This window comes from Lithobates pipiens, unplaced genomic scaffold (assembly GCF_037356315.1).
Source record: "Lithobates pipiens isolate NorthernLeopardFrog02 unplaced genomic scaffold, aLitPip1_a1.2 Scaffold_18, whole genome shotgun sequence".
In the NCBI taxonomy this organism is placed as follows: domain Eukaryota; kingdom Metazoa; phylum Chordata; class Amphibia; order Anura; family Ranidae; genus Lithobates; species Lithobates pipiens.
This window is the reverse complement of record NW_027507758.1, coordinates 198,774,359-198,786,819: the sequence shown is the minus strand read 5'-3', so window position 1 is coordinate 198,786,819 and position 12,461 is coordinate 198,774,359. Positions and strand designations below refer to the sequence as shown.

Genomic DNA, 12,461 nt, shown 5'->3' with positions numbered 1-12,461 from the left:
CTCGGCTGCAGTGATGACTACAGATGCCAGTATGTAAGGTCGAGGTCCGCTCGGGGCCCCTGGATGCTGGAGTGGTCTCGACTGCCACTTGAGGTCCTGGCACATAACATGATTTGGTTATGTCTAAAGCAGTGGACAGAGCTTGTGTGTGTGTATGTATAAATTATTATTTTATTTTTTTCCCCTACACCTGTACCTACCTCCTTTGTGTCCATGCCCTTTACACCCTAAGGAGGATAAGCTGCACTCTTGGATGTGGTTTGGGCAGTTCATATGTACCTGTATGCTGCAGTTTCCTTTTGTGATTGCAGCCGAACCACAAAGAAGCCTGTCCACTGTCGCCATCTATTCTCGTTGGATCAGGCAAGCAGTTGTTCAGGCCTATGCCATCATGGGTCGGGCTCTGCTCTTCCCTGGTATGGCATACTTTACCAGGGTTTTTTAGTGCCTTGTGAGCGCTCAAACATGCTGAGTTTGTGGCAAGTTTGCAAGGTGGCTCTCTGGTCATGCATGCCTTTACCAGGTTTTACAAGGCTGATGTGTTTGCCTGCTTGGATTCTTGGTTTGGCCACAAGATTAGGAAGAGCTGTCTGTGAATAAACAAGTGGAAACTGGATTTGGTTACTCGCCAGGCACCGCACTAACCCTTCTTGTTATATTTTCCTTTTACTGCTTTGTGACTAATTGAGGTGCAGAGAGGAGGTTAATACCAGCTTGTACTTACCACAGGTGGTGCAGAGTTTTTCTTCCTAGTGTCCTATTCCTGTATATGGCACTAATAGGTCAAGATTATCGAGAATCATGTCCGTCATTGAACTCTGAGAAAAGGATGTTACAGTGAGTAACGAAAATCCTGTTTTGGTTTGGCAAGATCGCCAAAACTTGTCCTAAAGGGGGGGGGGGGGGGAAAGCAATGTTTATCTTAAATGAACTTTTCCCTTTTTCTGATTTCCCCCAAGTTTCCTTTTTCAGAAATTCTTTTAGAAAAGGTTGTTTAGCTGAATAATTTTTGATTTTTAACCTAAGTGAGAATTGGGTTAAGTCTCCATGTCTTTTAGAAATTGTAATGTCACATCTCAAAGGGGGAGGATACTGTGTGCGTGTTTTATGGTGTGTTTTTATTTTTTTCTTCCCCCCCCCCCCCCCCCCCCCCAAGATCTGCACATGCACAGACATGGCATCACATGTGCGGGGGATTCCCATACATGCACGCAGATGCTGCTGGTCTCTACAAAGTCTCATATACCAGTGGCGAGCGGCATCTGTGTACATGCCCAAGAATCCCCCAAGCTTACTCGAGATATAAGACTGGTATTTGCTAGGTCTCAAATACCTCAGACCTGTGTGTCCTTCTGTAGGGTTTTTAAAAATTGTGCTGGGTGCCGGGATGTGAAACTAGACATGCCCTGCTTGGGCTACCGCCATACGCCTAGATAACACACCCGAATCCTGGGTTTAAACCAGCCATCCTGCTCAGCAAACATCTTCCTGCTGTCTGTGAAGCTGCCCTGGTTCTCCCCATGACTGGAACGCGCAAATCAAACAAGGTAGCCTCACAAGTCCCAGACTGAGCCGCAAACAAATCGGCAGCTATCTTTCCTATCGCCTCTTCACATCAAGCTTTAGTGGTGGTGTAGATGGACCCCTAAATGGTGGCGGACCTGGATTGCTCCTCTTTGATACATCGGGCTGACTAAGAGCTGCCTGGGAAACCAGTCCACTGCTGCAATCCTGGCAGCCATCACGGACAGCTGCCCTGACTATAGAACATGGGCTGATCAGTCAAGATATGGACAAATTTAGAGGCCGCCTTACAGAGGCAGAGCATCACATCACATCTCGGCAATGGAGCCTTCTATTTCCTCTGCTGTTCAGACACTAGCTGATCTTCAGCAAAAGGTCAAGGTCCTCATGGCCCACTTGGAGCATGCTGAAAATCGCATCTGGCATAATGTCCAGGGTGATCAGGCTCCTGGAGGGCCCCAACCCTGTAGTGTTTGAGGACTCCAAGCAACCCCTGGGCCTACAACACCTCTCCAGTATATATTGTTGAGCATGCCCACTGGACCAAGGCCTGCTGCTTTGATGCCACGTGCTTTTCTGGTCTGTCTACTCAACTTCAGGGATAGATATTTGATTCTGGAGGAGGCCTGTAAATGCTCTGATCTCAAGTATGAAAATGCAGTGATAGAGCTGTACCCTAAATTATCTACTGATCTGCAAAATAAATGGCGCTCCTTTGCAGATGCCTGCAGGATAAAGGCCTGGTTTATAACACGCTGTATCCTAGTTGCCTGAAGGTCATCCACAATGGCTCCAAGTTCTTTGAATCTCCTACAGATGCAGTTGACTGGATTCCATTGCCTAAGAATGAGGTTCGGTGCCCTATGCCCATGGTCTGTGGGCACTTCTACTCACCCTTTCCCAGGATGGTGCCGGGGGGGTTGTTAATGTTCTCCGTTAATAAACTGTTCTGTAAACTTCTATTGACAATCTTTTCCTAAACAGGTTGATTATGTTGAAGAGCCCGGGATTGCCTATCCATTCACTGTGGGGAGTTAAGGTACTGTTTCTGGATGATATGACTTGATCATATGTCTCCACGGCCCTTCTACGAGTGGATGATATTGGAATTTTTTTTTTTTTTTCTGTGCCCAAAAATTTCAAGCTAATGGGATTTCCGTTTGCCTTGCACAATCTGTACTGCTATTATGCAGATGTCTGAGATGTAGTTCTCTGCATCCGGGGTCCTACCCCTCTTGCCTCCCCTCTAATTGTACTTGTCCTGTCTCCATGACATACAGACCACTATTATGAGTAATCTTAAAATCCTGTCCTAGAATGTCCGTGGGCTGAATTCAAAGTTTAAAATCATTGGTCCTGCAGTACCTCAAATCCCAGAAACCTCATGTAGTGCTCTTGCAAGAGACCAATTTAATTGGTAGTAAAATAGTCACTAAACAGACTGGATGCAGAGAACAGTACACTGTACACACTCCTCATATGCTAGGGGTGTTGCTATTCTAATCCATAAGCTGGCTTGCTCTTTTGAGCATGTGGTCATAGACTCCCCAAGGGCAATGTGATTTGCTATGGCCAATAACTGGGCTTCAACGTCCAGCAGCACAAACATCTATGTCCCACCCCTTTCAAAAGTGTCCTCCACCTTTTGGCTCCTTGAAGTTGTGCGGATCAGATGATTTCAACAACATCCTAGATTATACTTTGGACACCTCCAATCCGCGTGCGGAACCTTGACCTTAGACACTGGGTAGACTCTGCGGTGCTGGAGGAGCTATGGTGTTGGAAACTCCCTGGGGAGAAGAGTTACCCCTATCTTTCCCACGTCAGTGCTTCCTCCCATATTGACCAAGCTTTTACTAACTCGGCTCTGCTACCCCTGGTTATGGAGGCTTGCTACCTGGCTGGTGGGGGGGGGGGGGGGGGGGGGGGTTTCTGATCACACCTCCTTGCGGGTCAGGATGGGTCTAAGGCAGAGTTGATGCATAGGGGTTTGGTGATTGCACGTGGAGGCCTTGGTTTTTCCGCACTTGAAAGAGTGCCAGGGAGTTTAATGAGGGCACGGCGGGCCCGCCCATCGCGTTGGGATGCCTTCAAGGTGTTGACGCGGGGGCTGAATGTGTCTGCCATTAAGGCTGTAAGGATGGGGAAAATCCAAATCTGAGGAGCTACAGACTCGTGCTGATTCGCTCTTATCCCTGGCAGGTACAGATTTGTAGGTGGGCACTACTAGTTTATTTCCAAAGTCTCACCCTATGTGCTTTCAAAAATCGAGCTAAAGAACGGTTTGAGAAGGGCGACAAATGGGGAGACTTTATCCATCCTGACAGCAAGCTCGGGCAAACCCGTTGTTACCCTGCATTTACTCATCAGAGGGCATCAATCACGCCACTGTTTCTGATGAAATTCATAAGTAATTTTAGTAAATGGTCCTTGTTACGTGATAAATGGCCAGGAGGATTGTTTCTGGGGTGATGGATGGTTGTTGACTGAACTCATAAAGTTTGAGTGCTTTCATGGTCCTTCATTCTCCTGATGGGGGAAGGGAGGGGGTGGGAGAGACTGCGAACTACAATACATGCGTCATCCTTTATGGTTGACAGTAATGTCATGAGCCAGTTGACTATCTGCCTCCTGCTGGAGGTTCAGACTAGACATGCTTGTCTGGGCAAACTGAATTTTTTTTTTTTGTAGTCTGGTTAAACTGATCAATGTGATGTTTCCATGGTGTGCTCTTCTTCTTCTTCTTTTTTTTTTTTTTTTTTTTTTTTTTGTTGTCTAGTTACTATAAATCTCAAAGTAATTTACAAAAAAATAAATGGTGCCGGGGAGGAGGCAGGAGGCAATAATTACAGGGACAGAGTTTCATAGTAAGGTTGAATAAAGACACCAGTCCATCCAGTTCAACCTGAGTGTCTACAATTGTCCCTATCCCTGTATGTTGCACACTCACATCGGTCCCTACCCTCAAGGAGCCCACAATCCAAGGTCCTCATTTATATGCTAGGGCCAATTTTTGGACAGAAGCCACTTAACCTACCTGCATGTCTTTGGATTGTGGGAGGAAACCGGAGGAAACGTATTACTAACGTTCAGATAAAGGAACATCTGGGTAGCAGTGACCATAACATGATTTCATTTGATGTTAGCTGTAAGCAAAAATCACATACGGGAAAGATAAATACACTTAATTTCAAGAGAGCAAATTTTCCAAGGATGAGGGCTGCTCTCCAGGACTTAGACCGGGAGAGAATATTGGCACCAATGGGCACAGAACAGAAATGGGAATTCTTCAAAAAGACTGTTTGTGATCTCAAGGGCAAAGTATATTCCCATGGGCAATACGTTTAAAAGGTTAAAAATAAAACCGATGTGGCTCACGGCCAAAGTTAAAAAAGCTATAAACTATAAAAAAAGAGCTTTTAAAAAATATAAAAATGAACGCTAGTGTCCTTTAAATGTTACAAGGAATATAACCGAATATGTAAAAAGGAAATCAAGGATGCAAAAATTCAAAATGAAAGACAGATTGCAAAACATAGGACAAACCTCAAAAAATTCTTCAAATATATTAATAGTAAAAAGGTTAAGTCTGAGCATGTAGGCCCTTTGCAAAATAATCTGGAGTGGGTGACTGGGGACAAAGAAGGCTAATTTATTAAATACTTTCTTCAGCTCTGTGTATACAAAGGAGCATGGGGGAGCTCATGTCCATAATGGGGGTGGTACTGATGCAGCCCCAAATCCACAATGGCTCAAAAGTGATATGGTCCAGAAATATTTGGACAGAATAAAGGAGGATAAAGCACCTGGACCTGATGGCATCCACCCACGGATCCTAAAAGAATTGAGCACTGTAATTTCGAAGCCACTGTATCTAATATTTAGGGACTCATTAATGACAGGAATAGTACCACTGGATTGGCGCAGGGCCAATGTGGTGCCTATTTTTAAAAAGGGAACAAAGTCTTTACCAAATAATTATAGACCCGTTAGTTTAACTTCTATGGTTGGGAAGATACTGGAGGGAATAATAAAAGACCACATAGACGAGTTCTTGCAGGAAAAAAATATTTTGAGCAACAGACAGCATGGATTCATGAAAGACAGAAGTTGTCAGACAAACCTGATTTCTTTTTATGAGGTGGTAAGTAAAACCTTGGACAGAGGGGTGGCGGTGGACGTGATATACTTGGATTTTGCAAAAGCGTTTGATACAGTTCCGCACACACGGTTCATGTGTAAGGTAAAGTCTACAGGTTTGGAAATATCAGTTTGTAAATGGATAGAAAACTGTCTAAAAGACAGAATTCAGAGAGTAGTGATTAATGATTCTTACTCTGAATGGTCTAAGGTTATCAGTGGTGTACCCCAAGGTTCAGTGCTGGGACCCTTGCTTTTTAATATCTTTATAAATGATATTGGGTCAGGGATCAAAAGTAACATTTCCATCTTTGCAGATGACACCAAGCTATGCAGTGGAATAACGTCCTTACAGGATGTCTCCAATTTACAAGCCGACCTCAATGCTCTGTCTAATTGGGCGACTATGTGGCAGATTAGGTTTAATGTTGAGAAATGTAAAGTTATGCACTTGAGGGCTAAGAATATGCATGCATCATACACGCTAGGGGGAGTACAACTGGGGGAATCCATAGCGAAGGATCTGGGGGTTTTGGTAGATCATAAGCTCAATAATAGCATGCAATGCCAAGCTGCGGTTTCCAAAGCGAGCAAAGTCCTTTCCTGTATTAAGAGAGGTATGGACTCCAGAGAGAGAGATATCATTTTGCCCCTGTTCAAATAATTAAGACCTCATCTGGAATATGCAGTTGAGTTTTCGGCGCCAGTTCTCAAAAGATATGGGTGAACTGGAGAAAGTGCAGAGAAGGGCAACCAAACTGATAAGAGGCATGGAGGAGCTCAGCTATGGGGAAAGATTAGAGGAACTGAATTTATTCTCTCTTGATGAGAGGAGATTAAGGGGGGATATGATCAACATGTACAAATATATAAGGGGTCCATATAGGTAACTTGGTGTCGAGTTATTCACTTTACAGTCAACAAAGAGGACAAGGGGGCACTCTTTACGTTTAGAGGAAAAGAGATTTAATCTCCAAATAGGGAAAGGTTTCTTCACAGCAAGAGCTGTGAAAATGTGGAATAGACTCCCTGCAGAGGTGGTTATGGCCAGCTCAGTGTATTGCTTTAAGAAAGGCCTGGATTATTTCCTAAGTGTATATAATATAACTGGGTACTAACATTTATAGGTACGGTTGATCCGGGGAAAATCCGATTGCCTCTCGGGGGATCGGGAAGGAATTTTTTCCCCTGCTTTAGCAAATTGGATCTTGCTCTGCTGGGGTTTTTTGCCTTCCTCTGGATCAACTGTGGGTATAGAATTGGGTATATGGGCTGGTATGATATTTATTATAATTTTTTTTTTTTTGTGGTTGAACTGGATGGACTTGTGTCTTTTTTCAACCTGACTATGTAACTATGAAACCCACGCAGGCACAGGGAGAACATGCAAACTCCAGGCAGGTAGTGTCGTGGTTGGGATTTGAACCAGCGACCCTTCTTACTGCTAGGTGAGAGTGCTAACCACTACACCACTGTGCTGCCCAGTGACAAATTTATTGCCGCATTAAACCCTGATGGGTTTTACTTTTTGTTCCCTGAAAAGTAAAAGCATAATGGGCTAGTATGCATCGAATGCTAGCCCATTGTGTGCCACCTAGCTGCAAATAAAGCCTGCAATGTCCCCACTGGTCGCCACGTCACTCTTCACGCCTCTACCTCCTGGGGTTCTGTGACTGACCAGAGTCACGTGACGTCACTCCCACGCATGCACACGGGAGCTGGCATGCACGGGCCTTTAGAAATGGCACAATTGGCCCTTCAGTGTGCAGATGACGGCAGTGCAAGCGTATATGGTAAATATATCCTGAACCATGCATGTTTAGGAGATATTTCCAGTACCTACAGTAAGCCTTATAGGCTTACCTGTAGGTAAAAGTGGTGTGTGTGTGTGTGTGTGTGTGTGTGTGTGTGTGTGTGTGTGTGTGTTTACAACCACTTTAACAGGCCCATAACAGAAATTCTAATTGCTTTGGTCCATAGTGGATGTAAAGATGCAAGCTCAAGTTAAATTTAACACATAGCCTTTTTCAGGACAAACAATATCTTGATATATTCTAAAATGCATTTGTATACAATCTTTAGACTGTTTTGTGGAGAAAATTATTTTTGGTTATTGTAGTTAACAATTTTATGACTTGTCCTGTTTTTACAATAACCAAAAAAGTGGTACAAATCATTAAATATGTATCAATTAATGTAATTTATATTTTTGCATTTTTTTGGACAGCCAGAAGTTGCCAGTAAAAGCAGCATCAGGGGGGAGGAACAGGGCATGCTGTATTCACTGTATATACTTGATTTTTTGGGGGGTATTAGTGGCGTGTCCAAGGTGGCTATCTGCTAAATTATTTAGTTTACTGTAGCATGCCATTTTTGCTGTGATGTATGATTTTGAGATTTCATAGACATTTATATTTTGACACAGGCTTACCGCCTAAACAAGATCTCAGCAGAAGTAGCCAGAAGAGCAGCGGATGATGTAATATCTGAAACGGGTAGGAATCTAACTTTATTCCTAAAGAAGAAAGTTCTGGTCTTGTAGAGAACTTAGTCTAATTTTGTACATTATCTGCTGTTTCCAGAGGTTGCTGACATAAGGCAGTAGCAACTTTTATCCACACTCAGGTTCTGTATCAGCTGGGAATAAATGTGCTCTTACTAGGCCGACTGTTTACTTTTCTGTGAAAGTGATTCTGGTGGCTGTAAAGACCATGTATCTTAAACTTTGCTGCCCATCCTGGGCACCTGGGATAGCCATGGCTGGTTTTGGTGGGCAGAAGAACAGAACGTGAATTTTATGATCTCTGCAATCAATGCGTAAATCGTGTTTGTTTCAGAGTTGCTATTCCCTGGCTGTTTGGGAAAGAAGCTGATTCTCTGAGGGGAGATTCATTTGATTCCTGATAGGTCCTCTTTCAGGGGATACATCATTCTGTTGTAATATCCCATATGGATCATAAACCTATAGCGCTAATGTGCTTTTGACTTAATGTGTTTTAAAGGCACAAAGTTTTTTACCTTCATGCATTGTATGTATAAAGGTAAAAAAAAACCTGTGTGCAGCAGCCCCCAAATATTTACCTGAGCCCTCTCTCGATCCAACGATGTCCAGGAGAGCCTTGCCTCTCTGGGGACTCGCAATCCTGATTGGCTTTTGGCAGCAGTGGGAGCCCTTAGCTCCTGCTGCTGTCAATCACAGCCAGTGAGTTAATCAGGAGATGGAGGCGGTGAGGCCGATCCGCATCTCCGTGTGTAAATGGACACACGGTGTGGGTCAGGAGCATGCCTACTTTGTTGCCACTGCAGCAAGCTGCTTGCTGTGGGGGCACCCAGCAGGAAGGAGCTAGGAGCATCGGCATGGGGTCCGAGAAGCCGAGGATTTGGGCTGCTCTGTGTAAAATCATTTTTTTTTTTTTTTTCTTTACCCATTCATGCCGAATGTACACAAATATGCTGCCTCAGCTTGAAGAGGTTGTACCCGGAACCATTAGCGCCAAGGGGCGGTTTCTCTTGGGATAACAAACTATTTGGTTATTATCCCAAGGAGCGGGAGGGATGTCCCGCCTTCTGCTGCTCACCCATGCTCTCTTGTCGCACTGGAATTTGCTTCAATCGGGTCTCGGCTCAAGTAACCCGGAAGCAATGTCATGACTTCACGTTTTCTTAAGACTTAAAGGTGTCAAATTTACAAATGACAGCATTCAAAACTGCCACACTTGAGGCCGTCCCTGGATGTCCTCCTGTTTACTTACCTAATGCGCGCCGCCGGCGCGCATTGGGGAAGTTCTTTGTTGGCCGTGTCCCTCGGATGCAGCCAATCACAGATCGTGCTAGATGGCCAATCACAGTGGCCATTTAGCACTCGATCGGGCTATCCAATGAGAGGTGATCTCATATGTAAACATATGAGATCATCTCTCATCGCCGGCTGCCCTCCTCACACAGACAGCGTATGAGGGAGAGCTTCCATGCTGCAGCGTCTGTGACTGACAGTGAGTGTACACACACAAACACACACACACAAACGTGCCACCTGTCAGTGCCGTCAGTGTCACATCAGTGCCACGTATTAGTGCCATCTGTCGACGGTGTCCTGGTGCTCCAGGGCCTTCAAAAGTGTAATAGGTAGTCAACAATTCAGATGTGTAATTTATGCTCACGTGACGGCGCTCCCTGCATGTTGAGCCTCTGAGTGGCCAGGCTGTGGAAAAGTCCCGCACATGCAGTATCGTGATACTCAGGAGTAGCAGGATTTAATTTGGGGTGTCATTTTTGGTATACACATGCCATGTGAGAGAAATAACCTATGACAATTTTGGTGGGGAGGAAAAAAAAAATCTTCATTTTGCAAAGAATTGTGGGAAAAAATGACAATACCAAAAACCCCACTATGCCTCTTACTAAATACCTTGGAATGTCTTTCCAAAAAGGGGTCATTTGGGGGGTATTTGTACTTTCCTGGCTTGTTCGGGTCGCAAGAAATGAGATGGGCCACCAGTACATCAATTTTGTATGATTTGCACCACAGCTTGTAGACTCTCTAACTTTCACAAAGACACAAATAATATCCACCAATTTGGGTTATTTGTACCAAAGATACCTAGCAGTATAAATTGTGGCCAAAATTTATGATGAAAAATTAATAATTTGCATAATTTCATCACATTTCAACATTTTCGGTCTTTTTTTCATTTATAGTGCAAAAAATTAAAAACCCAGAGGTGATCAAATACCACCAAAAGAGAGCTCTATTTGTGGGGAAAAAAAGACAAAAAATTCATTTGGGTACAGTGCTGCATGACTGAGTAACTGTCATTCAAAGTGTGAGAGCACCGAAAGCTGAAAATTGGTCTGGGCAGGAGGGGTGTTTAAGTGCCCAGTAGGCAAGTGGTTAAATGAAACCAAAATCATTTCATAACTTTATCCACCTTTTTAATGTGACCTATAAACTGTACAACTCAACTGACAAATCTAAATCCAAAATTAATAAAAAAAAAAAACAATGTGGTTGCACAAGTGTGCATATCCACATATAACTGGCGATGTAGCTGTGTTCAAGATTAAGCAATCGCATTTAATCTCATGTTCCTGCCATAATTTAAAGTGCCTCTGCTTTAAAGTGGTTGTTAATCCACTTGTACAAAATCCTCCCCTCCTCTCTAGATTATAGAGAAATTATTGCCTGTGTAATGTGAAAAATCTGACAATCTGTATCTAAATATAAGCTTGGTTCCCGGCACTTAGCGGACTTGTCAGCTCTCTTGGCTCACAGTTCCAGTGGGCAGGGCTGAGCTTTCCTGCTGATGTCAACCGGGGAGGAGAGGTAGAGAGCAGACAGCCACCTGAGCGCCAGGAGCCACACTTGTATAGGTACTGATTGGCGGCTTTATTTTTTTTATTTTTTTCCTCATTACACCGATACGGACTCCTATTATAATACAGAGAGGGTTACAGCATTTAGCTGCAGATGTGAGAGCAGCAGCATAAAGGGGGTGAGCACTGGTATGAGCAGCCGGGTAAGGGGGGGCATCAGAGGAGACATGGGAGAGCAGGCTGTGTATGACGGAGGCCTGTATGCTGACATCTTGCACAGTACAAGGGGTAGGATATAGCCGGGCAGGATCAGCCAGGTATTTCGGGTGATACATGGGGTCCAAATTACACAGTACAAGCACTGTGCTGTATAACATGCTTTTAAGGTAATGGGATCGATTTTTAACCCCAAATAAAGTTCAGCTGTTCTAGTAGGTTTTCCTGACCTTTTCTTAGTCGCATCCTACAGCAAAAGTCATGGTCTGCAGAGAGGTTCCAAAGCATCAGGGATCTTTCCTTAAAGCTATCAAAAGAAGGATGCAAAAGATTTTCCAAAGCATTAGATATACCGTGAAACACAATGAAGACAGTCCTCATCAAGTGGAGAAAATATGGCAAAACAGTGATATTTGCCAAGAACTGGTCCCTCTAAAATTAAGGAAGACGAGAAGAAAACTGGTCAGGGAGGCTGCCAAGAGACCTACAGCAACATTAAAGAAGCTGTATTAATATCTTCCAAGTACTGTGTGGTACATGTGACAACAACTTCCTGTATTCTTAATATGTCTGGGCTGTGGGTAGTGTGGGAAGACAGAAGCCTTGTCTTAGGAAGAAAAGCATCCAAGCCCAGCTTAATTTTGCAAAAAACACATCTGAAGTCTCCCAAAAGCATGTGGGAAAAAATGTGTTCTTGTCTGATGAAACCAAGGTTGAATTATTTTTTTTGGGCAGAATTCCAAAAGATGTGTTTGGCGCAAAAACGCTGCAAATCGCCAAAAGAACACCATACCTAAAATGAAGCATGGTGGTGGCAGTATAGGTTTTTAGGGCTGTTATTCTTCAGCTGGAACAGGGGCTTTAGTCAAGGTAGAGGAAATTTATGAACCGTTCCATATACCAGTCAATATTAACACAAAATCTTCAGGCTTCTGCTAGAAAGCTGAACATGAAAAGGAACTTCATCTTTCAACATAACAACCCAAAGCTATACATCTAAATCACCAAAGGAATGGCTTCACCAGAAGATTAAAGTTTTGGAATGGCTCAGACCTGAATCCAATTGAAATTCTGTGGGTTAATTTGAAGATGGTTGTGCATAGGAAATGCCCTTGCAATCTGACAGATTTGGAGTGTTTTTGCAAAGAGTGGACAAATGTTGCCAAGCGAAGGTATGCCATGCTGATAGACTCGTACCCAAAAAAGACTAAGTGCTGTAATGGAATCAAATGGTGCTTCAAAAAAGTATTTAAGGGTGTGCACACTTG

General features: G+C 43.7%; 1 protein-coding gene across 3 annotated transcripts in view; it reads left to right on the top strand.

Annotated features, from left to right (window-relative positions):
- The window catches only part of MTR (5-methyltetrahydrofolate-homocysteine methyltransferase), a 1,186,028-nt gene that overhangs the window by 30,395 nt on the left and 1,143,172 nt on the right, over window positions 1-12,461 (top strand). For all 3 annotated transcript variants that reach the window (XM_077486511.1, XM_077486510.1, XM_077486509.1), the window contains exon 4: window positions 8,090-8,159. In XM_077486511.1, the coding sequence (XP_077342637.1) occupies window positions 8,090-8,159 (70 nt within the window). The remainder of the gene's footprint in view (window positions 1-8,089; window positions 8,160-12,461) is intronic.